The sequence below is a fragment of the Chironomus tepperi genome, unplaced genomic scaffold (genome assembly GCF_022539635.2).
Source record: "Chironomus tepperi strain 1889 unplaced genomic scaffold, CSIRO-AGI_Ctep_v1 contig_88, whole genome shotgun sequence".
NCBI classification, from domain to species: Eukaryota; Metazoa; Arthropoda; class Insecta; order Diptera; family Chironomidae; genus Chironomus; species Chironomus tepperi.
This window is the reverse complement of record NW_027226210.1, coordinates 801,691-826,182: the sequence shown is the minus strand read 5'-3', so window position 1 is coordinate 826,182 and position 24,492 is coordinate 801,691. Positions and strand designations below refer to the sequence as shown.

The 24,492-nt window shown below is 32.9% G+C and overlaps 4 protein-coding genes across 4 annotated transcripts; all 4 read right to left on the bottom strand.

The window, feature by feature from the left end:
- Positions 1 to 2,578: 2,578 nt before the first annotated feature.
- Positions 2,579 to 7,081, bottom strand: LOC139086758 (uncharacterized). Its single transcript, XM_070635340.1, has 9 exons — positions 7,076 to 7,081; positions 6,975 to 7,003; positions 6,772 to 6,908; positions 6,336 to 6,625; positions 6,091 to 6,272; positions 5,436 to 6,031; positions 3,623 to 5,070; positions 2,994 to 3,320; positions 2,579 to 2,931 (listed from the first exon to the last, which is right to left on the bottom strand). Exons 1-9 carry the CDS (start codon positions 7,079 to 7,081, stop codon positions 2,794 to 2,796), a joined length of 3,153 nt encoding a protein of 1,050 aa, XP_070491441.1. The 3' UTR covers positions 2,579 to 2,793.
- A 4,017-nt stretch (positions 7,082 to 11,098) lies between these two features.
- On the bottom strand, positions 11,099 to 12,897 carry LOC139086765 (larval cuticle protein 65Ag1-like). The gene is made up of 3 exons (XM_070635350.1): positions 12,690 to 12,897; positions 11,443 to 11,564; positions 11,099 to 11,377 (listed from the first exon to the last, which is right to left on the bottom strand). Exons 1-3 carry the CDS (start codon positions 12,845 to 12,847, stop codon positions 11,241 to 11,243), a joined length of 417 nt encoding a protein of 138 aa, XP_070491451.1. The 5' UTR covers positions 12,848 to 12,897; the 3' UTR covers positions 11,099 to 11,240.
- Positions 12,898 to 16,488: 3,591 nt separating this feature from the next.
- LOC139086766 (endocuticle structural glycoprotein SgAbd-5-like) lies at positions 16,489 to 17,320 on the bottom strand. Its single transcript, XM_070635351.1, has 3 exons — positions 17,196 to 17,320; positions 16,978 to 17,137; positions 16,489 to 16,740 (listed from the first exon to the last, which is right to left on the bottom strand). The coding sequence occupies exons 1-3, from the start codon at positions 17,273 to 17,275 to the stop codon at positions 16,597 to 16,599; spliced, it is 384 nt and encodes a 127-aa protein (XP_070491452.1). The 5' UTR covers positions 17,276 to 17,320; the 3' UTR covers positions 16,489 to 16,596.
- A 5,895-nt stretch (positions 17,321 to 23,215) lies between these two features.
- On the bottom strand, positions 23,216 to 24,374 carry LOC139086763 (uncharacterized). Its single transcript, XM_070635347.1, has 2 exons — positions 24,113 to 24,374; positions 23,216 to 24,056 (listed from the first exon to the last, which is right to left on the bottom strand). Exons 1-2 carry the CDS (start codon positions 24,360 to 24,362, stop codon positions 23,293 to 23,295), a joined length of 1,014 nt encoding a protein of 337 aa, XP_070491448.1. The 5' UTR covers positions 24,363 to 24,374; the 3' UTR covers positions 23,216 to 23,292.
- Positions 24,375 to 24,492: the final 118 nt, after the last annotated feature.

The following is a 24,492-nucleotide window of genomic DNA, read 5'->3' as shown; positions in this document are numbered from 1 at the left end:
TGAAGAAGAATCATATGATCAACTGATATTTATACGTTTGGTATTTTACTGTCTAGAAATCTAACCAGTTTCTTATTGAGAGCCCTTAGCTTTTGTTAGCGAATCGAACAAACGTTATTCACGAACGAGAAAAAATCTGAGAGATATGATGAGAATTAAACTAGCGAAATACTTACGATTATATTCATGTAGGATGGTACGGCGCTTTTCGGCATTTTGCTATGTGTATGAATATTGGTTAAGTAAGCAGTATGAGAACGCAAATAGAATATTATTTGTGCAAATTCTAACAATGTTTATCTTTGTTCACGAAAAGTTGAAAATTTGACTGAAAAGTGATTCGAAAATGACGCAAAAGTCATTTGCAAATGATGCGAAAATTTAAAAAAAGTTCGTTAAAAATTTCATTGATTCATTTCATTTCTTCATAAAGAAGCATACTTTCGTTGATTAAGGCATCACTGCATAGTTACAGACAATCCGACAAACCAATCATCCAAGCATTCAACCTAATCAACAGAATGCAGCAAGTCCAAAATAACAAAGCTCAATAAAAGAAGTAAAAACTTCCTCGATTTCTCTCACTTATTTTTATCATGTCTCATTTTAAGAAGATGCCATAAAAAGTTTAGAAGTATCCTTGAAGTAACCGGTTGAACTCTAGTTGTTCTGCTTGATGGCACGCACTAACATGCTATTTTGAAGATGCTGATGAATGAAGTCCGCTATTCATAGTTTTTTTTAAAGTTGCACGTGAAGAGGTTTTACGACTTTAATTTAAATTTTGAGTATGTCTAGATATGTAGGAACATTGTTGTTGTGACTAATGTGCTTTAAAGTGATTGTTTGATCATTTAAGGAGTTCTAAATGCAGATCAGAATGTTCTTGACTTTTGAAGTGGAAGGATCAATTTCAATCTAATAAATGCAGTATGTGGACGTCACCATACAGCACATAACTCACTACTACCCCTAAACCAGATAGACAACTCGGAGTCACGTATTCATTAATATTTCTGAATGTTTAATTATGTTTTGACAAGCATAGCTGCCACTAAGTCTTTTAATCTTCTGTTGTCAACAGTCAGTTCATCGAACTTCCTTTTGTAAATATTTTAAGGCTTGCCTCATCATTGACTAAATCTCTAAATTTGAACATTGACGACTTGGCATTGGATTTCCTTGTGTGGCTTAGTTTAACATTATTATTTTCATCTTATACCGAAATTTTTTTGGTCACGTCCACTGTCAAGTTCAATGCATAAGCATCAATGTCGTTATAATTTTTTTGAAGGCTATTGACTGGTTTTTTTGCATTTTTTCGGGATTTTTGTTGTTTAAAAGTTGCAATTTATTAGTTCTGCTATTAAGTTCTGACGTTGTTCTAATCCCGAGCGACACTCTGGATATGCAGCTTTGTGGTAGTCAAATTTAGGCGGTTTACAATAAATAGGAAATTGGACAGAGCATTTAAAGTCCATTGCGCCAGCCTTCTTCATTTATTTCACTCGGGTCATTTAATAACGCGAATTATTCTACAAAAGTTCACTTCCTTGTTATTCAGAATATTTGAACAAAACAAGATTCTCTTAATTCATTCCATTCTAATTAATCACGTGCTGTCTGCAAAGCTTAAGATCGCCACAAATAATATGTTTCTATTTATAAATCATCGATGGCTTTTTTTATATCAACAACATAATCTATACTTGGAAGCGCAGTGTGATGATGAAGGTTGACATTCATGTAACTTATTTTATGGCTCATATTTTGATTCGATGGACAATGCGTATGTTAATCGTGGATTATTATGGTTTTGTTTGAGCATGTTTAGTCTTTGTTGGGTCATAAAAATCAATAAATACGGATGTCCTTTAATAAATTTGTCTTGTATCAATTCACAACATGATCATTTGGTAATGGGTCGAAATGAGCTGTGCCGTCAGGGCAACTTCGTGTTTAACAGTTAATACTTCGGTGCTTCTCGGAAACTTTATTATCACTGACGTTTGTAACTTTTGTACATTTTGCAACTAAATTTGTGACTTTGAACTGTTTCACAATTCATCAACTATTCCTTAAAGTCTCATATATTCTGAACCAGACTCTACCACTAAGTGTTCCCATTAAATGCTGAATAACAACTAAAGTTCTCGATAAGAGCAATTTTATCTAACATCCCACAAAGAACTAAATTAAATGAGCAATTGTAAGCTTCTGATTCCAAACTTGCAGCAGATCAAACATCAATCAAGATGCAACATCACATACAGCTCTCCAGATTAGAAGTATTTAGTGAAAGTTCCAAAAGAGAACATCACTATCGGGCAGCAAGAGACGTGTTAGAAAGAGACAGATCCCAAACAAAATCTTATCACCTGATAAGTCATGTATTTGACAAGACATTCCAAACTTTTACTATTTGCTAACCAAAGAGACCTTGGAACATGCCAAAATATTAAATAGAGCATGCAGTGCTGCATTGCAATTTGCAAATATTCATTTTTTAACAACATATGATGAATTGCCAAAAGATCCAACACCCAAACATTCTCATATTTATTCAAATCACATGATCCTCAATCCATAAAAACAAAAGTCTCAATACTTCTATATTTTCAGTCTTTAATTGCACTTCTAATACACCTTGAAGACAAATTTAGTATTTAGGTGATTGTGCACAGTCACATGAGTCAATAGCTGACTTCCTGATTGTACTATCTGTTCCTATATAATCTAAGAATAGAAAAAGAGAATGTCTGTCTTAGAATTTTACATGCTGTACATATGAGATCATTGTGAGAAGCTTAATGGACGAAGATTCATCAATAATGCTTGAACATGCCAAAAAATCATAAAACTTTTTTGATTGACCCGATATTCAGTCTTGTCAACTTCGCCTTTTAAAAAGTCGTAAAGATCAGCACAGAACTGGAAGAGATTAAATACATAATGAGATTCATTTATTTACTGTCTAAATTATGCTTCCGTACTTCTTGATCGGGTGGATATTCTTCATACTCAAGCTGCATTTGATGGTTTTCAGTCGTCTCGATTCTTGGTTCCACAGTCAGCACTTTAAGAGGTGTAATCAGGATGTCAGTGAATAATTCATCCTTAAAAGGCTTATTTTTAAGGACAATTTCTCTTCTAGTTCCATATCGATTGCATTCATGATATTTATAGTGATTCGAAAGGCAGAATGAAGCCATTGCTTTATAGGTATGGAATTCCATTGCTGTGAGCTTTTCTGAGATATTCGGGACATACCAGCTTGCATCAAGTTCTGGGAATAGGTTGACATTGAGTGTGGTGAGGATCTGAAAGAGAAGAGCCAATTCAGAAGGTCAATGATGTACTTTAAAGCAGTGCTGCTGGATTTTTTTTGCGTCGCGGCACACCTTGGTGATAATCCTCGATTGAAATTGCACAAGGCATATGTTTCCTATCATTTTCAAATGCTACTAATGTGCCGCAACACATAGTTTGAACAACACTGCTTTAAAGAGTCAAAAGTCCATAGCAAGCACCAAAAATCAGATTGAATCTATGACATTTGAAACATAGTCACTAAAACAATCATCACCTCAACAAGTAAACAATAAAAATCAACAATACAAACCTTTTTTAATTCAAAAATCTTTACAGATCTTCGTAGTTCCTGCCTTGGAACTTTTCCGGGCTTTAAAATTTTATATGTAAATCCATTGAGTGTAATTTTAAATTCAATTGATACTTTTTGACCTTCAATTCTCATTATCACATATTTATCGACGTTTTCCTCAATAATCGGATACAGTTCCCAATTTCTGAATGGCATGTTATAATATTTCCTAATAGCAAGTCCAAATACACCACAGCAACCAGCGTAAAATGAAAATGTTTTGGTTTTATCGTCATAAAATGACTCATGAATGTCTTTTGTAACCCATTTGCCTTTATGGTGAGGAATTAAAACAAGTTTTGTCTCACTTATGCTGCTTACTGTATTTATATCAGTTGTAGATGGAATTGATTCTTCAGTTATAAAGGATTTTGTGCTAGATCTCTTTTGAATGCTTGACTTTCGCTTTTTTAGACTTTTTCTGGTTGATTTACGTGGAGCAACTGCTGATTTTCGAAGGTTTAGAGTTACTCTGGGTTTCTTCTTGGATGTTACTTTTGGTTCAATTGGATCATCTTCAATTTTAGGCTTTTGGATGACTTTAAATGCTGCCTTTAAGCTTTTCTGGATGTTTGAAATTCTATCGAGTAGTTCAGACAGCATAAGAGGTTCAGATTTAAGTGGAATATCATTTGCAACTTCAGGCTCACATTCTTCTTCTTTAATCAAGATCATTTGTAGTTCTTGTCGTGCTTTTTGAACAGCCAATAATACTTCTGGGTTTTCCACAATTTCAAGGTTATGTGCTTTAATCTTTTGGGGAAAAAGTTCTCGTGGTGTTGAATGTTTTTGTTCAAATATCTTCAAAAAATCATTAAGAATCTTTACAGTTTCAATCGATGTCTCTCTCATCTTCTCTTCGTGTTCAAATGTTATATAATCGTCACTAGGAATGTGTCGTGCCTTATAAAATCGCCATTCGCGCTCTTTTTTCTCAAACATTTCAAGCTTTTCGGAATAGTGTGGAAATTCATTGGGAAGGATTGGAGCTAGAAAGTATCTAACTAGTGATGAGATTTGAATGTCTTCGGGATATGCTGATAGCTGGAAATCTTTAATTTTAAATTTATCCTGAAACTGCATATGAGGCATCTTAAATAAACTTTGAAGTTCTTGTTCCTTATATTTCTCATAATTTAAATTATAATCTTGCAGTTCAGGATCTAATTGAAGGAACTCTTCACTCTCTTCCCATTTCTCAAATCGACAAGCAATCGGTTCCTCCCACCAAATTATCTTATCCGACAATTTGATCTCAATTTTATTGAGTCCCGAGAGAGCTTGCGTTTTAGCTTCGAGTACTTTTTCGGCAAATAGTGATTTTCGTTCTTCTTTGACATTCTTCATAACAGGTTCTTCATAACTATGATGAAAATTTCGATATTTTAAGACATTTGGACGCTCATCTGTTAATCAGAAAAATAATCAGTCAAAAAATCATTTTTCGGTTCTATTAGCATATTTCTGTGTGAACTAAATGGGATTTAATCACAAGTGATGTCTTTAATTTATGATTCGATCTAGTGGATGACCATAGCCTGGTCGACACATATTATAATGTTGGTATGTCGTCAACGAAGCTATAATCCCGAGTAGCACAATGCGGCAAATCACGGTCTCGTCAGGGCGCCGTCTAACTTAACGTCTTACATCAAACACGTTATGCTATTCGGGAGTATACATACTTAGAGTATCAAATGCATGACGTCATTTTTAAACAATCTCACATAGTTTTACGACATACTATGTCCACACACGTGTATAAACTTACTTAATCTCACAAATAGATGCTGATAAATTTCTTTAGTTTGGAGTGGCCGTTCTAAGCACTCTATTCTGTAGGTTCCTCCAAGGACTTGATACTGTCTCATATTAACATCATAGCTTTCTAAACCTAAACTTTCTGGAGATAACTGATTCATTTCCTCCTCAATCTTTTCATTCTCATATTCCAAATAATCATCATCGATGTTAACATATGTGCTGTCATCAACTATTGGCGGTTCTTTGAGTATTTTGGGTTTCTTCTTATCTTTCGTTTGTTCTTTACTTTTCTTATTTTTCGCATCAGCTTCTTCTTGTATTCTCATTTCTTCCATCTTCATCTCATAAACTTCACGTGCTTCTCGCATTTCAGCAACACGTTTATCTCGAAAATATTTTCTCATTTTCATTTCATCATCGATTGAAGCATCAAAATTCTGGAATTTCATGTCAAACGACGATGGCAAATATGAGGGACAATAATCGCTGTAAAAATCTCGTTTAAACCATAAAACACGAACAGATGTCGTCTCTAAATCCAATATACTTGACATTGTTACATTCATCTGTAGTGGTTGGACTTTAATGATTCGATATTTATCTCTAAAAAAAGTATGTAGTCACGTGAATAGTGAATAAAGCTTTAAAGTTGAAAAACTTACATATTTTTTGGAAGTGTGACATCTTTGAATGACCAGATGAACTTTATGAAATCTGGTGATGAATATGAATACTGTGCGACGAGCGGGTTCATTGATTTCATTTCACGGTCAATGCTCATTAAGATTTCAAATGTTAAGACATCCAAAAAGTTGTAAGCTTTTTCACGGAACGAGCTTTGGATCTACATAAAAGATATGGAATCGTGTAGAAAATGAAACAGCGAAGATGATCAAGCTTTACTGACCGTTACTAAATCTTGAAGATGTGAGCTTGACACCTTTTTTCTACGCAGCGTATCTTCTAAGCTTTCGTAAACTTTCATCATGAATCGAAGCTTTTGATCATAAAATCTGCCTGTTGGTTCACGAATTGGATCGATTGTTTGCCTTCTTCTGTCTTTTATGCTTATATCCTGAGTCCTGATGCTGTCCTTGTCACACATTAACCACCAATTTATGTGCTTGTCATGATAATCCAGGAAATCATAGTCAAATTGATAAAGATATGATCTAGCAACTGATGGTATCTTTGTATCTGGAATTTTATCACATTTGAGGAACTTCCTCCAAGCTTGCTCTTCTCTTATCTGTCTTTTATGATTCCTTACCCTTTTCAGCAAACCTGAATTTATTTAAATCAATAAAAACTCATCTGGATCATCAAAATATCAATAAAATCACTTTCAAAAACAGCAACTGAATCTTCTATGATAGGCTTTCTAAGTGCAGTTTCTCGTGCTTCATCTTGTATCAATTTTAAATTCCTTTCACGCTCCTCTGCTAACAATCTCAACTTTTCAGCTTCCTCTTTCTCTTTTCTGTGTGATTTATAGCAGATTAATCATTTTTATCGTTTTATCAACTGATTATTTAAATGTTTTTACCTCTTTTCCTCATCTTGTTTGCTCTTTTTCTGTGTTAAATAATGTTTTGGGACATTTTAATAAAAATTCGATTAAGATCAGATTTAATTTTTAATTTTTACCGCCATAACTTTGTGAAAGGGTGTCAAACTATGCGAAATTTAGATGATTCGGAGAATTTGAATATCCAATTTACGTTAAAATTTGAATATCTAATGACCGTTAAAAAATAGTCTAAAAGGTTTGTAAATAAAACTGAAAAATTGAATATAAAAAATAATCCGATTGCTTTGATTACCCAAAATATTGCTTTTAAATCTGCATTAAAATCGTATCAATTTTATAAATTGATCAATAAATATCTTAACAAAATAATCTTCAGCTTATTGTAGACAAAATTGTCTCCAGCTCAGCAAATCTGATTAAATAATACCCAAAAAAAATCATATGTCATGATTTTACAGTGAATTTTTCTCAAAGATAGCTGCTGAGTCATTGCGTAAAACAGAAGTGCAAAGAGGTCAAAAGCCAATATGAATAGAGTTATGATGCATGTTTATTATTGTAATTTCATTGATATAAATTGAAGAATAATTCATTAAAAATTTCTTTTGTGGATAGTCAAATATAACATTTCCATTTTATCTGCAAACAAATGTACGTAAGGGGGTCCTTGGTTTTAATCAAGTTGGCTTGGAAAAGTTTTGTCAAAATTGTCAAAATTTGACAAATCTTAAAAAAATTGAAAGAATTTTGACTTGAATTTATTGAATTATGACAGGATTTTGAATTTAAAAAAACCAATTATTCAAACCGAAGACCCCCAATAATATATTCAAACAAAAAGTATGTAAATGAGTGCACATTTTTCACACGTCAAAAAAGACTTCATCGAATTTCTATCATGAGCCAAAAACCATCCACGATTATAGAAAAAAATGCTAATTTTTATCGTTGCATAATTGCTTTGTATAACCTTTTTTTGAAGACGTTCGGAAGATCATTGACCTTACATAACATAACTAGCCAATTGTTAATGTGCAAGTAATATGTAAAAAAAAGTCTACAATACACGAATTTCAAATAAACATGCCGATTGATGTGTCAAATTTGATGAGTTTATTACTTAAAAATTAATTTTTGCTTTTTATTCAAATATAATTAAACATAAAGGAATGATGAGATGGTGGGTAAACACGATGGAGCGAATAAATGCTAGATGATGATTGAATGGCACTTAACCGAGAAGAGATTTTAAGAGATTTGGGTCGATTTCAGCATCTTCGCCGGGTTTGATTCCGCCGACTCCCTTTCCATGAGTTGGTCTGTATCCATTTTCGTCGGATTGATATTTGGTCCAGTAGACTTCACCATCTGGAAGGCAAAATGGATGGAATTTAATGATTTTAGAGTTTAGGTTAGTAAAGAACAGATTCTGGCATTTTGTGAAAAGTATCCAAAAAGAATATATTAGAGAGTTAGTAGTCTACATGCTCAAGCTCAGATAATGTCTGCGTCACACATGCTGACTAGATCCGCAGATTAATATTCCCAAAGTTCCAAGAATCGATACAAATGACAATATGCAACACTTTACCTGGAGCTGTGAATGAGTAAGCTCCTGACACGACAAGAATCTTCACTGGATTTCCTTCATTATCCTCTCCATCCTGAAACAATCAATTAAACATTATATCCCTCTCAATTTCAGTATACAATCTCTGATCTTACTTTGTATGATCCTTCCTCGCTCTTTATCGTTCCATCAGACAATTCATAGCTAGAAATATCAATAAAAACAAATCCAATTTGAAATGATTTATATTTTATGGACTATTAAAGACGTCCATATTTATGATTTGTTGATTATTCATGCATGCTATTATGTCTCGTCATATTGTTGTGTCTTTTGACACTTTAGTAATCAATTAGTGTTAAATGAATTAACGCGGTGTAAATAATAATTGAAATTTGCGTCATTGATGCAAAAAGTGATGCGAAGATTTGAAATAATTTCCGTTATGAATTTTAATTAGATGATCCATAATCAGCCTTCGCATTGCCAATAGGGTAACTTTGGATCTAACCGTAAATACGGCGACGTATCGGTTCCCTTGACGCTCGATTAATTCTTCACATTCATTTAATAGGCTTTTAATAATTGACAAGGACATTTATTCATTTAGCATACAATTCGCATTTATTTATTTATTACAGATGTTCAAGATTAGGCACTTTAAATTAATCACCATCCCGGACTTAAGGACTGAATTATTTTTGCTGATTAATTCTTCACATTCCGATGATTTAATAGGCTTTTAATAATTGACAAGGACGTCCCATTTAAAGAAATATCAATTATTGAGGAAGGCATTTAGCATGTACAATTCGCATTTATTTATTTATTACAGATCACTAATGATCATGAACTTACGTATATTTATAATGAAGATCTTCTAAATCGTAGAAATATCGAACAACTGTGGCACCATTAGGAATAAAGCTTTCCGCTTGTCTTTGTTTGATGATATTGTCGAATGGTTGTGTGAATCCCTGTGGTGTCAGTCTTCCTTGTTGACTAATGTTGTCCTCGTCGAAGATTTGCAGATTAAGACTGTCTGGATCGAAATCATTTTGTGGTACTGGTGCTGGTGCTGCTAATGTCTTTGACAATGTCAAACATATCACAATAATTAAAAACTTCATGTCTATAACTTTTTTTTGTTTTGAACAGACTTCCTCGATATCACTAGTTCCAAAGATAACACGATACTGAAGATTCGCAATGATCTTGATACGGCTTTTATTGATTTTGTTTTGACGACATCATATAATATTTGTTAAATAAGATAACTGATTATGTCTATAGACCAAGCAAAAACAACCTTTCCTTCTTCTTAGTTCCAAAAAGAAATGCTTTGAATTTTAAATGCTTGAATGAGAAAAATATATAAAAGAGAAGGCAAAGTCATTCGATCATATGGAAATCCCAAAAAAAATGCATTAGAAAGGTAATGAAGCTTTATTAAATCCATTAAACTGTTTTATAGCTCATGATCCTTCTTATTTGGATGTAAAGCATATCAAATTATCAACCTCTAAATGACATACACATGATGATATAAAATTTGCTGACATTTAACCGGTTAATGACTTTAATAAATTTGTCATCAAGTTGTGACTCGATAGACCAACATTCCAATCCACCTACCTATCTATTCCTGTTTATAGTTAGGATATAAAAATCGATTATTAAATGTTTGATAGTTCAAATTTGAAAAAGGAATCGATTGTCATGGTCAGTATTTATAATCAGTTAATTTTACAGATTGCTTGACGCCTTAACATCGATAAACTTTGTGGGTGACAAGTTTCGCAGGTTATCTCCTACATAAAAACAGCAAAGTCGTAAATTTTAATCAATTTTGACTTACTTTTTGAAGCTTAAATTTGATAGGAATCTTTGAATTTTAGTTTATTGATGACATCAGGCATTGTAGTCAAGGTTTAGCATCGCACATAATTGATAGATATAGTTAATATCCTTTGAATCTTAACAAAAAGCTTTAATTATGCAAGAACAACTTCATTTTTTATTCCTCAATAAAAGAACAAATTAGTTATCAACAATTGTGTCTGAAAAGCTTTAAGACAACCTTGCATATTGCAAGTCCTTGGTTTTTCGTACAATTTTAATTCATTCGTTTAATAAATTTTTATTATTAGTTGAATGTCAATGTAAAGTTGTCTGTTAAGATGTTTTGGCTGTATTAAATCCAAGAGTTTGTGTATTTTCAATAAGACTTGACTGTTTTATGAACATTTATGTGATTATGGATATAATGTACAATAATATTCGATGTTTATTCTTCGAAGTTCAATTGAAGACTGAACTTTTGTATGAAAAGGGGTTTTCAACTATGTAGATTAAATATTATTCAAATCTCAAATGAACGTTACAACAAATTTTGACGAAAGAGTAGATTTTGAGGCTAAATATGCATATGTTGAAGTTATTGGACATATATTTGAGGAGCAGACCTTAGCTATAGAAGGAACATCACCAGAAAACTATTCCACAAAATAGGAAGCAAAGCAATCACAACACTAAATATAAAAAATAAGAAGAAAAGTAAACATTTGAATTTTCATATCGTAATTAAAAACAAAATTTATTTAACAATAAATGATTGAGCATGTACAAAACAAAAAGTCTATTGGCGAAAAAGATGACTGTCTTCATGTTTGTAATGAAATTATTTTCGTTTATGGTAAAATTTATGGCACTTAACCAATTAATGATTTCAAAAGATTTGGATCGATAGATGCATCCTCACCAGGCTTAATTCCACCTACACCCTTTCCTGTTTTTGGTTTGTAACCATTCTCGTCACTTTGGTAGTTGACCCAGTATGTCTCACCATCTGGAGATGATTTTTAAAAATATTAATTATTAAGTTATGTAACAAGCTTTTTTAATGTATCTTACCAGGTCCAACATGTGAGTATGCTCCTTGCACTACGAGGATTTTGACGGGATTTCCATCAATATCAACACCATCTTTGTATTTTCCTTCTTCACTGCGAATCTGTCCATCAGACAACTCATATCTATTACGACGAAAAAAAGCATTAACAAAAAATGAATAAAAAGGCAATCAGCTGATACGCGTGCATCCGATGATAAATTAACAGCTAATATACACTATGTAAATTCATTTAACGAAAATATAGCACAGATTAAGCTTCATCATTTTGCAAACACATTCGGACATAAATGTTTGACACATTTTCTTATGTCTTCTTTGAACTTTCGTTTTCATTTTCGTTCGTGCGTCTTTAAAAGTTTACGATAATGTTTCGTCGGATTTATGATTAATGCCCAATAAATTGCTTGTTAAATATTAATTTTGGCATTTGCGATCAAGTCGTAAACAAACTTTTGGGACATAATTTAATGATGAAAATTGCACAAATTATATTGATTAAACTGGATATGGTAAGAGATTAGCAATTATTTTTGAAGATTTGGAGCTTTCTTTGGAAGAGTTGTTGGTCTGGTGGTTGGATTGGATCGAAAGGTTGAAGATGGAAGGTATTAAAAGATTGCAAGGACTACTAGATAGAAGTATTGAAAGAGAATTTGATAATTTAGAATCTGAGTAGGAAGATTTGAACTAACTCGGTTGTCTAGGGGAATCTACGATGTGAAGGAATATCTATTATGCATCTATGTGTTCTATCTAATGCATAAGTAGTCAACAATTGAAGTCAATATCAATTGCATTTCATAAACATCCAGTTTGATTCAAAACTTGAATTTTCCATCCATCTCCTTCAACAGATCACACTACCATTGAAATCTAACAAAATCATATCAATTAAAGCTCTAATCCACACAAAGCCATCCTCTGTCCCGCGATTATTATACCAAATTTACACAAATTATCCATTTACTAATCTTTAATTGTAAAACCTTGACAATTATTAACACAGGTTCGATTATCTTTTCTTCTTTTACTTATTTATGTCGTAATAATCTTCATCCGTCAATTAAGACTTGATGGTCTCACTGAAATATGTGTCAACAGCATTTTTGACAAATGATCTTCTCATTTTCGAGACATTATCCACAAATTATTGCAAATGATTCACTTTTTAGTCTTTAATTCGTTTTTTGGAACTGACTACAAGTTATTAGATCACATTTTCACTATTAAGTAACTGTATCCTTACGTGTATCTGTATCCTTCATTATTTGGGTACCAATCGAAGAAATATCTCACAATCGTTGCTGCTGCACTAACAACTTGAGATGCTGGTGATGATTCTTGTGGTGCTGGAGCAGATAAAACTCCCGATATAAGTACAACGGCTACAATAATGTATTTCATTTTGTATTTGATACACTAGGATTCACAAAAAAATATACTGATGACTATTCACGATGAGTCTTAAAGAAATACTGATGATTTACATGAATTGAACCGTTGCTTTTATGCTTTACTTATTGCGTTAAGTTTAAGCGCCCATTATAAACCCCCGATTTAAAAGAGCATTGAGACAAGATGCTCAAAAAGTATGGTGAATAACATTGTATCACGTTTTTATTTTTGTTTCGGCAGTTGTCTCGGCGAGTGCGAGAAAGAAATGGATATAAAACAAAAAAAAAGCTATGAAATAATTCATGAAGATTCGAGTGGCAGAGATTTACACAATGAAATTTAATTGGTTAGTTGAAGAGAACTTGAATGAAGAAGATTTGTCGGTATTAGAAAATATGAGTATTTTGGATATGAACTTTTACAATGGAATGGAATAGATTGATGCTCTGGTGAGTGAGTATGAATGGGATTGGGAATTTTGCAAGAACGGATGTAAATTAAAATATGCTGAATTGGAGTAAATTGGGAAATTGCAATGAAAACTCGTAATTTTGTGGATATTCTCAATGATTAAAGGTTCGAATCCTATCAAGAATTCGCTTTATTTTTAAACAATTGATTTTGATTGATTTTTTATTTGGCATTGCTTTTTTTGTCCAAAAATTCAGTTTTTAATAGGTTTCGTCCAAAATTGCAGGCAAATTGCAAACATTCAATTCAAAACTCTTGACTGAATCCTAATTTTTAAGGATCATGAGCATCTAATCTTACATCTAATTGACAAAGAGCAACCATTGATAGAGTTTATTTTAGACGCCAACTTAGATTGCCATGGATCAGAGATAATCTGTACGACCAGCAAAGTAAGTAAGTATCTCATCACTCCTAACCTAAAAAATCCCTTCACATTCAATTTTATCACATTTAACATCTCCTTCCTGTGACAGAATCTGATCCATAAATCTTCATATTCCATGTAATGACTAATAATATTTACACGTTCCCTGTAACTGAACTTTAATTTTTACTTTATCTATGATCATCACAGCACCACAGAAAGGTAGTAAAATTAATTGTAAGTTTGTTACAACACTTGGGTTTTTAAATATTTTCACGCTTTAAGATTATAGATCGTATATCTTCTGCTTGTTATAAGTTCAGACAGTGAGTATTCATAAATTTTAGGTATTGTTTTAAGGGAATTTGAAGATGATTTTTGAATCAAAATAAATTAAAATGTAGCTTTTATTTTCAAGGTCATTGGAATTTGGGTCAATAGGTAAGTCTGAAGAGTTTAGTGTGAAGCTATGAATTCAAATTATTGGAAACAGTATAGAGATTTGTGCTTAAAATTAGAGCAATTATCAGATATCAGACCGAAGAATTTGTGAACGTTTAGGTAAAGCATTAGAATGCAAGAATCAATCAGAAACAAAAGCACACAGCCAATGATACTCGAATAGCAGAAGTCAGTTAATCGATCCAAAATCTGAAACTAACCTGGCGAGATTCTGACATGTTGTCGAATTCAAACCTGATCCAGCACCGCGTCACTGTGACGGATTCTGCAACTCGTAACTGTTGCGTCGGTTTGGAGTTGGTCTAACCAAGTTGGACAACTCTACTTCTAAGAGCAACAACTCGTATTATGACTAAGCTATTTGTCCTCAGATCATAAATCCTCAGATTGTGATAGGACGACTTACTAATGTTGTCTTGATCCATCTCATCGTCCTTAGATCTCTAACTTACCTTTTAAGTAAGCAATAATCAACTTGTCTACTCGAAAATGATAAATATCCCTCAGCTTCCATAATAAAATCATCAAACCTAACATAAATCCTCAAAACACATTCTCCGTCCAACTCAGTAACCAGTGACAAATGCCGATCACTTACAAATAAACACTTTGACCCAAAAATCTTCTCACCACGCTTTAACCATAAAGATCAATAAAGTTTAGGAATTGCCAATTTAAGAAAGCTGTTTGTTAACAGAAATTGCCAATTTTTGAGAGCACTCAATTAATTTATCAAAAAGTTTAACCGCTGAACAATTTCTCATCCATCTCCAACATCTCATAATCTGTAAAAATTTATTTTTATGCTAATTACGCGAATATAAATTAAAGCAAAACAATATAGTCATAGACACAATAAGTGCCTTTTTGTAAGTGCTCAAACGTCATATTTTCATAAAGAGGCACGTATTCAAGTAAACTACAACCTCATCGCCCGTTGCAAAATTTCACCACTTTTTTGTCTATGACATAATAATTTTGAAGACACATTTATGCTTAAAATAAATTGCAGTCACTTTATGATTATTATCTTACATTCTTAGAAAATGTGTTCATAAATCTCTTGTTAATGTGATGAAATTTAAATCTTTTGAAGTAGCAGATTTGAGTGATAATTGAATCATATGATGCGAAGAAATTTGGCAGCTGCTGTCGGTGTTTGGATGAATGATGAGTTATTGATTTGCAGTTTGGGTAGACTCAGTCTTAGTCTATAAGAATTTACAAGTAAGATTTGGGTTAGTTTATTTATTACGTAGCGCAAGACATTGATTTTTTGGACCCCCTTCCCGTCGCCCATTATCTCGTCCTTCATTCCCCCATACAAAATTCTTTACTCCCTATTAAGAACGTTACGTAACAACTGAACGGTCCCTTTATGAGATTCTCGACTATTTCATAGAGAAAAAGATCTTAGTAAGCATTATGCTACGCTCCATTACAATCCACAGTAGCTCAGCAGGTAAGATCACTTAACATGTAATTGAGACTGCGTGGGTTCGAAACCTACGAAGATCAATGATAGATTTGATGTATTGAACAATATGGAACAGAATTAGTAATGCTGAAAGGGTGTTCAAGGACAGTCATGGAAGTCATGGACAAAGTCATAAAGCAAAGATATTAGTTCGATTCCCACCAGAAGATAATATCTCAATCACTTTGTAGAATCTAGTCAATGAGATCAATCTTACGATAATACTCCAAAAAATGCGTCACATCCACATCCAAATATAACTAAAACCTCCATCCATCCATCTTCAGCAAAAAAAAGTAGTAATTTCCCAGCAGTTAATATTAGCTTGACAATTGAATTGATCAGATGTGATGAGATTCCTATCACAATCCATGTGTGTCTTTTAACAGAATAGTTCATCTGCTGTGCATAGGTGATCGCATCAATCATTGTATTACTTCAACATTGTCATAAAATTAATGATTTTCGATTTATTTTAATTACAATATCATCAGTAGATTTTTGTGGGTTACAAAAGTTCATTAAAAGCCATAATAACAAAAGAGACATATAAAGTTACGTAAGATCATCTCCTAAAAAAATTGAAGACAGCATGAAACTTGTTTCAATCCCTTCTTAATATTTACTATTATATTGCTGCATATACTTTTTATGATGATGACCCTTTCTATAAGACAAATTATTGTTTGATGGACATAAGTGGGTCATTGAGGGTCAATAGTGTGTAATACTGATTTTATATGCAAGAAGGGATGCTGAACAATGTATCATGTGTTAATAAGATCAAAACTAGATCACAAACAAGAGGTTATTCATATTAAAATTAGGGATGATGCTCAGCATTCATCCTGTTTATTTATTATTATATTTTGTGTTACGGAGGGGTCAATAAAACTTGTTTCTATTCTTCTTTACATTCACTATAGCACTTAAAGCCAAAAAAATATTTGGTAATGATCACATCATGTGAAAATTACAGGTTCATGAGTCTAATTCAATTTCACTCTCCGTGGTTGTGACAATTGCAAGATCATCGTCGCTTTTAACATCAACAGCATCAAATGTCGTATCCAAACTTCTTCCAATTGCTTCAGCATTCATCATCTTTTCAACTCTGTAGCCTTTCTATTTGGTGAAATAGTAATAATAATGGAAAAATGGTCATAAAGATGGATGGTAAGGAATAGATTTAAATACAATAGAACTGTGTTGTCCAAACTGTGTGTCATGGCACACTTTGATAGTAATCTATGTCCGAAACCGCATTTGGCTTAAGGTTCATAGCATTTCAAGTATGCCGCAGCATTTAAATAGTGCCACATCACACAGTTTGGACAGTACTGGAGTAGATTGATTCATTACCTCATCGGAGATATAGAAGGTAACGTATTTCTGACCGTTTGGTGCAACAAATGAGTATTGCCCTGTCACCGATATAATCTTTACATCATTTCCATCAGCATCTTTTACATCTTTTAATGCTCCTTTCTCTGTCCTTGATTGACCGTCACTCAGCTCATAGCTTAATTAAAATTAATTAAATTAATATCACATCAATATTGTAATTATTATTATCTCACTTGAATGAATATGATCCGTCACTATTACGTTCATTACTATAATCCACTAAATAAACATCATTGTCCTTAACTGCAGGCATGCATAATGCAATTGCAATATATCCAATAAGCACGAAAATTATTCTTTCTGATGTGATCAACATGATTACAAAATATTTTTATTTTCTACTGTTTGTGGCACTAGAGAAGTAAACTGTACGGAACGACTTTAAGTTTCTAACTAAACGTACACCACCTAACCACTATTGCTTAAATACATTTCTTCAATTCTTCATTACATGTCGATAAATGATTTGATTAATTAATTTTATTTATCCGAAAAAAAAAACAGCCAAAAAGTTAGCATTGAACGTGCGCGGGTTTTTCTTTATAAATTTTTCATTTTTATGTTCCTACTAGCTCCATGTGAGATCTTTTATTTTCATGATGTGACGTTCAATACTTTGGAAATAATCGATTTTGCTTTCTTTCATGATGATGGCCTAGGTGGCTAGTATACATAATAATCAGTCTGCTTCTTCCATTCAATAACTTCATGATGCAATAAAGTCACTGTTGTCTTCTGTGTTGGTCTCTTTAAACATCAATTTTTTATAAATGTAGCATAATTTTTATGCCGATTGTTATGAATAACATTTTAAAGGTTCCCGCTTGTCAGTTTGTGTGTGAAGTAAATGAATTGTTAGTGCTTGTTATTACCATGGAGGTCCTTTTTGCTGATCTTTCAATTGTTTGGGAAATGAGTTACATTTTTCTTGATGGAATTTCAATAGATATCCGCTTGGCTTCAATTGTTGTAAGTAAACAAGTTAATAAGTCATTTTAATAAAGTCTGAGATACTTACTTCCAATGTCTGCGATAATTAATTACATTTTTAAAACGAAATCAATAATTCTTTAAAATTGTAAACAGAAAATGATGCAAACTATAATTAATGACGCAAAAAAGTGATGCAAAAAATTCAAACATCAAAAAGTCGTTAAAATTTGCAAAATATCAAAAGCTGTTAAAAATCCAATCAAAATTCATAACGATCATCGCTAACTTCCTGAGCATTTCAATTACAGATTAATGGCATCAAAAGTCATCTTCTTCTAACTCCAATGTGAATGACACTCAAACGAAAGCGAAAGTTCTCATAAACATTTTATTCGTACATCTTCTTTGCCTTACTGTTTCTTCACATTTTTGTTGTCTGTCACGACTGTCTGTCCAAAAACAGCAAACACAATATGAGATAATTTAATTAAAGAAATATCCGACGGCGAGCGTCGCGGTCAAATATGTACAGCTTAGAGGTAGTAATCGTATTGCATTCAATGTAGGCAATTTGCGGACAGTAGGTCAGTGGGTTTTTCTCGCTATCTCCTTTCTTTGGTCATCACATCAAAACATCATCATCATCATTTTGAGTACAATAACAACAAACAACAGACAGATACGGATAGTATGAAGCGAAGTGAAAGAAAACAATAGATGAGTATATATGTTTTTAGACGAAACAAGCCACAGATGATAAATACCGCATGAATGAATGGGAAACCAGTTTCTATTAAAAGGTAACAATAGAAGAAATTGAAAAAAAAAATTATGAGTTCACAATTTGTTGGGATTGTTTACAACTGTCTGACTCATTGGGTATGGGGAGGAGTGCGTCCGCATGCGTATGGAGTGTCACATGTTGCCAGATCCTCTTTATGTTGAACAAATGAAGTCAATATTATCTGTTTTTGATGTCTCGACTTGGACAGATTCTCTAGATTGAGGCAATTCCAATGCAAATGACTTCTATCCAGAATTGCTTGCCATCTCCTCTTCTTTGTCACAGGATGCACCAATTGTCACGTAGTAACAGACCCACTCCCTCAAGCGCCTCAATATAGTCTCTAAGACGTTTCATGCCATTTTGACATTTGCCACTTCATGCCGCTTAGGTAAACTCCCTCAAAATTGATAGACATCATATCCGAACATCCCCTACCATCCTAATGCCTCAATAAACAAATTTTTATGTTTCAAAACTTATATGCGAATTTTTATTAACTTCAAATGACAGAATTAATAGCTTTATTGGAAATTTGAGGAATGGCGAGTGTTACACAAAAGAAGCTAAAGATCAGCATGAAGACATAAGTTCGCACGCGCATTTTTAACGGTTGATGTTGTCGTAAAAACTTAATTCTATTTAATGACAAGCTATTATATTCCTATGGAGCATCTTAGAGGAGATTATATGGAAGATGCAGTAGGGAAGGGTTTCAATAGAGCAATAATATTCCATAAAAGGATGGATAGAGAGCATGATTGTGGAATTATAATTATGTTCCTAATGCTGTAACGTGATTTTAAAATTCAAATTTTATGTTGCAATTTTCGCATCAAATGACGCAAAAAAATTTCAGCAGGAATTTCCAATAAGTTTGTAAACAAAGCAATCAATTAAATTTCTCGGCACTAAGCTGTTGGTTTAAAGTTCATCGAATGATTCCTGCGTCTTATGACATTCAGTAAGTGCCGACACACACGATTAATTTTGCAATTAAATAGGAAGGCGATTAAATGACATAAAATGTTTTTTCATACACAGTAGCACGGTAACATTACCCAATTCAGCATAACTCATCCACGATCTCATCTCGTATGACAATTTACCTTCGTATTGACAGTGATGAAATGCAAAAATTAAATGCCGAAATTAATAAAAAAATTTGCACGGTTCATAAAATTGCGAACCAGTAAGTAGCCCGTTATCCAATCAACCGCCCAGCAAGATAAAGTGACTACATAAGCACGATTAGTATGACATCGAAATGTGTTGAAAATAACTCTCAACAACAAGACATTAAGCAGCATAAGTCTTCAATGTAACCGACAAAAAAAAAAAAAATTAATTTATGGTCGAATATAAGGCAATTGTCTGTTTCGATAGTTCAATGCTCCTGCTGATGATTTACTTGCGGCATTAAATCTTAAACTTGTGTACAATGGATTGCCATTAACATTGCATCCATATAGCTGATCTTCAATTCTCTCTGTGTCTGTCCGAAAATTGCCCACTGACATTACAATCTTGTGACTACATCATAGCAATTTGTTATGCTGCAGAAGCATAAGATAGCATTGAGGTAAACCCGAGATGTGTAGGATACAACAGGCATACTGGTCAGTCAATTATAGAAGATTAGGACTGAATATCGTTGTTCTGGAGATAAGAATCAAACAAGGATTCTATAAAGTCTGGATATTAGTGATTAGACTGCGTATGTCAGGAAGGTCAGTAGGAAGGTTAGTTCTGGATGTATTCTGATTCGTAATTTAATAATCGACTGGAATAACCTCAATTTGTATTGGATATTAAGACAACGATATCAAGGGTGATATAATTCATAATCTAGCAAGCAGCTTTAGTCACTTTGTTGGCTATACGTTGCAGACGATTGATCCTCAACTGAGAGAGGCTTTTGTCTCGAGGAGGGGTGAGGAGGGGTAAGGAGGGGGAGGGTTCTGGACAACAATCCCGTTTACGTCCTTGTGTATAGTCGTATAAATCGAGTTGCATGCACCAGATCATCAAGAAAAAGACCTACCTGAGATCAAACCCCGCTCATCAAAGCCACTGTGCTACTCGGATCACCAACAAATCCCTCAACATACGCACAAAACATAGTTTTTTTCTCTTAAAATCACACATTAATTTTCGGCACTTACCTAGCTTAATATTTTGAGTATATAATATATTATGTCCATTGACACAAAAGATTTGAATGCACGACGAGAAATGATACATCATCATTCATGACTGAATAAGAGGGAAATGTTTTCGATACTCGACATCATACAAAAGAATAGTTGTAAATTGCTGATGAGAAATAAAAGATAAGATTATGTAAAGCATTACACAAAATTGTTGTCGGGTGCTACTTGGGACAGTAAAATTATCAAATAAATTTTCAACAACCAGCACGAGAATAATGTACATATAGAGTTAATGGCATTTCTATTACTTCAAAAAAACATAATATAATACATCACAGCATACATAAAATTCACTTCTTTTGGTTAATGACTCTTACACTATTGAATCTTTTATTCATATTTGCCATCAACTTCAATAGTAATTAAGTGCTATTAAGATTTAATTATATTTGTTTTCAAAAAAAAATCAATTGATGTTTGTTGGATTTGAGTATTCTTTAGAGTCTTGAGAGAAATATTGCATAAGACCATTTTTTGGGGCATTTTCCAAAATTATATGTTATTCATCAAAATGTCGTTTGTTTGAAAAACAGCTCTTTACAATCTTTCGTATTTTGATTGCTTTATTCATTAAGATTTGTTTTGGCTGGACTATGAATGCGATTACATTATAGATACCAATTTTGTATTTACTTAATGACTTGAAAATTGGAATGAAACTGCGGGGGAGTTGTTGATGGTCTGTATTTCAAACGGTAGGGATGAGAATACTTACTTACTTCGCTGGCCGTACAGATCAAGTGTGGTCCATGGCATCCGTCAGTTGGCGCCTGAAACTGCCTTTATCGCTGGCTATCGCTTGCCAATTATCAATTTCAAGTGTGATACTATCTCTATCGACAGCGTCTTTCCATGAGATCTTTGGCCTACTGCGCAGGGATGAGAATCATTCAAGTAATTCACTAACTGTTGATCTTTCTATATTTTTCGCCATACCATTTTGTCGAGAATATTTTTAATTCCGCAAGTAATTAAAAGCTTTTGTTGCTTGTGTTGGAATGTGCATCCCAATGCTTGTTTATTTATAAGTATAATAAGACGAACTACCTTACGGATTTAAATAATTGTAATGTTCTTCTTTGAAATTCTAAATCAGACTGAATATTTGTATGAAGGGGACTAACAACTACATAAGGGAAAAACAACTAATTGTAGTTGAATACAGTTTAAATTTAAAATAACCGTTCCAAAATCCAGCTTTGCCATCTAAAGATACTTGATTTTAAAAGATTCGATCTGAAATCATCCAAAAATTTCTGTACTTCCATCCTAAATCTTACAATTAGATCATCAGTATTAAAAAATTCAAGGATATTACTTTAATTACATGATCCATGAAGGAGTATTAACAACAACTAAACTCATCATTATATCATCAGCTAATGTAAAATCTCATTGTCTGCAGATTACGGTAATGTGTTGGTTGTAAAGAGATAAAACAATGTCATTCCAACATTGACCTTGCAGACCATCGTTAAACAGTTGATAAATGCATTCTTAGACATTCATTATCTTAAAATTCAAGAGTCATTCAATGCAACAACAAAGCGTGATTTCAACATTTTAAGCACTTCCTTGACCAGCCACCACAAAAATAAATCAAGTCACAGTTGCAGAATCTCAAGATGAATAACCTAATCAAAATAATGCTGCACTTGAAAAATATAAAATAACATTTTTTAATATCACGAGAAAACCACTTATTTATGATCAGTCAATGATGATGACTTCCATAAATTTTCAAACACCTTTCCTCATCAGTCATGACTCATGGGAAAAAATAAGAAATATTCAGCATAATAATTCAAACATAAGATTTCATCATAAAACATAATTTAATTAAAGTTTTATACTTAATGTGGTAATTATAAGGCTAGTAATTGTGATGATCAGATCAAGTCACTCAGTAGCACAGCTTATGAAAATAAACTAACTTAATTGTCATCTAATTCAGTTTTTTTTCACTGCTTGCTTTGATTTTTAAGTACCATTGTGTTAATTTGTCATGGCTAAGTATTCACATTGAACTTTACGGTGGATTTTGAAGAAGTTATGGTAAATGGAAGGTGCTTAAAGAAATGTTTTATCATTTAAAGTGATTTTCTCATCAAAACTGAATTATTTCTGAATCACTTTTAGCCAATTTTTGTGGAATTGATGCTATTGGACTTATTGCTGTATTGAATTGATTGAATGAAATGATTTAGTATGGATTAATTATTATTTTTTAACCTTATTTTTAATTCCTAGAATTTGTAAAATTATGAAATTTGAGTAAACCAAATGTTGGTATTGGACATGTAAGCTAATATCATATATAAATCTGTATAAATATCCTCATTAATCGTCTTTAGAATCACCTGGAAGGGGAAGTTTAATCCATCCATCAGGTTCAGTTTTCTTTTGTCCATCTTGGATAATATAATAGGCATTCGGACGAGCTCTTTTTACCGGACTCAAGTCAGCCATATCTTCATCAGTTATTAAACATTCTGTTCCTACTGGCATATCATCATAGGTACTCGCACATGGTTTTTTCATCGGACTTATGTCAGCCATATCTTCATCAGTTATTAGACATTCTGTTCCTACTGGCATATCATCATAGGTACTCGCACATGGTTTTTTCATCGGACTTATGTCAGCCAAATCTTCATCAGTTATTAGACATTCTGTTCCTACTGGCATATCATCATAGGGACTCGCACATGGTTTTTTCATCGGACTTATGTCAGCCAAATCTTCATCAGTTATTAGACATTCTGTTCCTACTGGCATATCATCATAGGGACTCGCACATGGTTTTTTCATCGGACTTATGTCAGCCAAATCTTCATCAGTTATTAGACATTCTGTTCCTACTGGCATATCATCATAGGGACTCGCACATGGTTTTTTCATCGGACTTATGTCAGCCAAATCTTCATCAGTTATTAGACATTCTGTTCCTACTGGCATATCATCATGGGTACTCGCACACGCTTTATCCTCCTGACACAAGTCAGCCTTATCTTCATTTGCCACATCTATCCCAACTTCACAAAACTCTGATTCCAAATCCTGCTCATTTCCTTGATGCACATTTGGGTTATGTTGGCTATTATCTAGTTTAAAAAAAATTTTAGTTCCAATAATATGTTAAATAATCTAATTTTAAAACCTTTTTCCAATTTATAGATGGTTTTTTGAATGTTTAAATACACCAAAGCAACTTCAACTTCCGGAGGAGACAAAGTAAGGCTCGAGTCTTGGACAAGCATCGAATATAATTTATTAAAATCTTCATATAAAACTTGAGCAACACACATAGCAATATCCTTACGATACATGAACAATTTTAAAGTAAAAAGTGATGCATGTTTAATGACATTCTTGTTTTCCTTGATTTTTTCCCTTAACTCTGTATTCATGGCTTAATTTAATTAATTTAAAAACTTTTTGACGAATATTGGTTACTTTTTCACAAAGGGGTACACAACTACGAACTTAAATTTTGTCAGCAAAATTACTTAAATATTTGAAAATGGAAAAACCGTTACA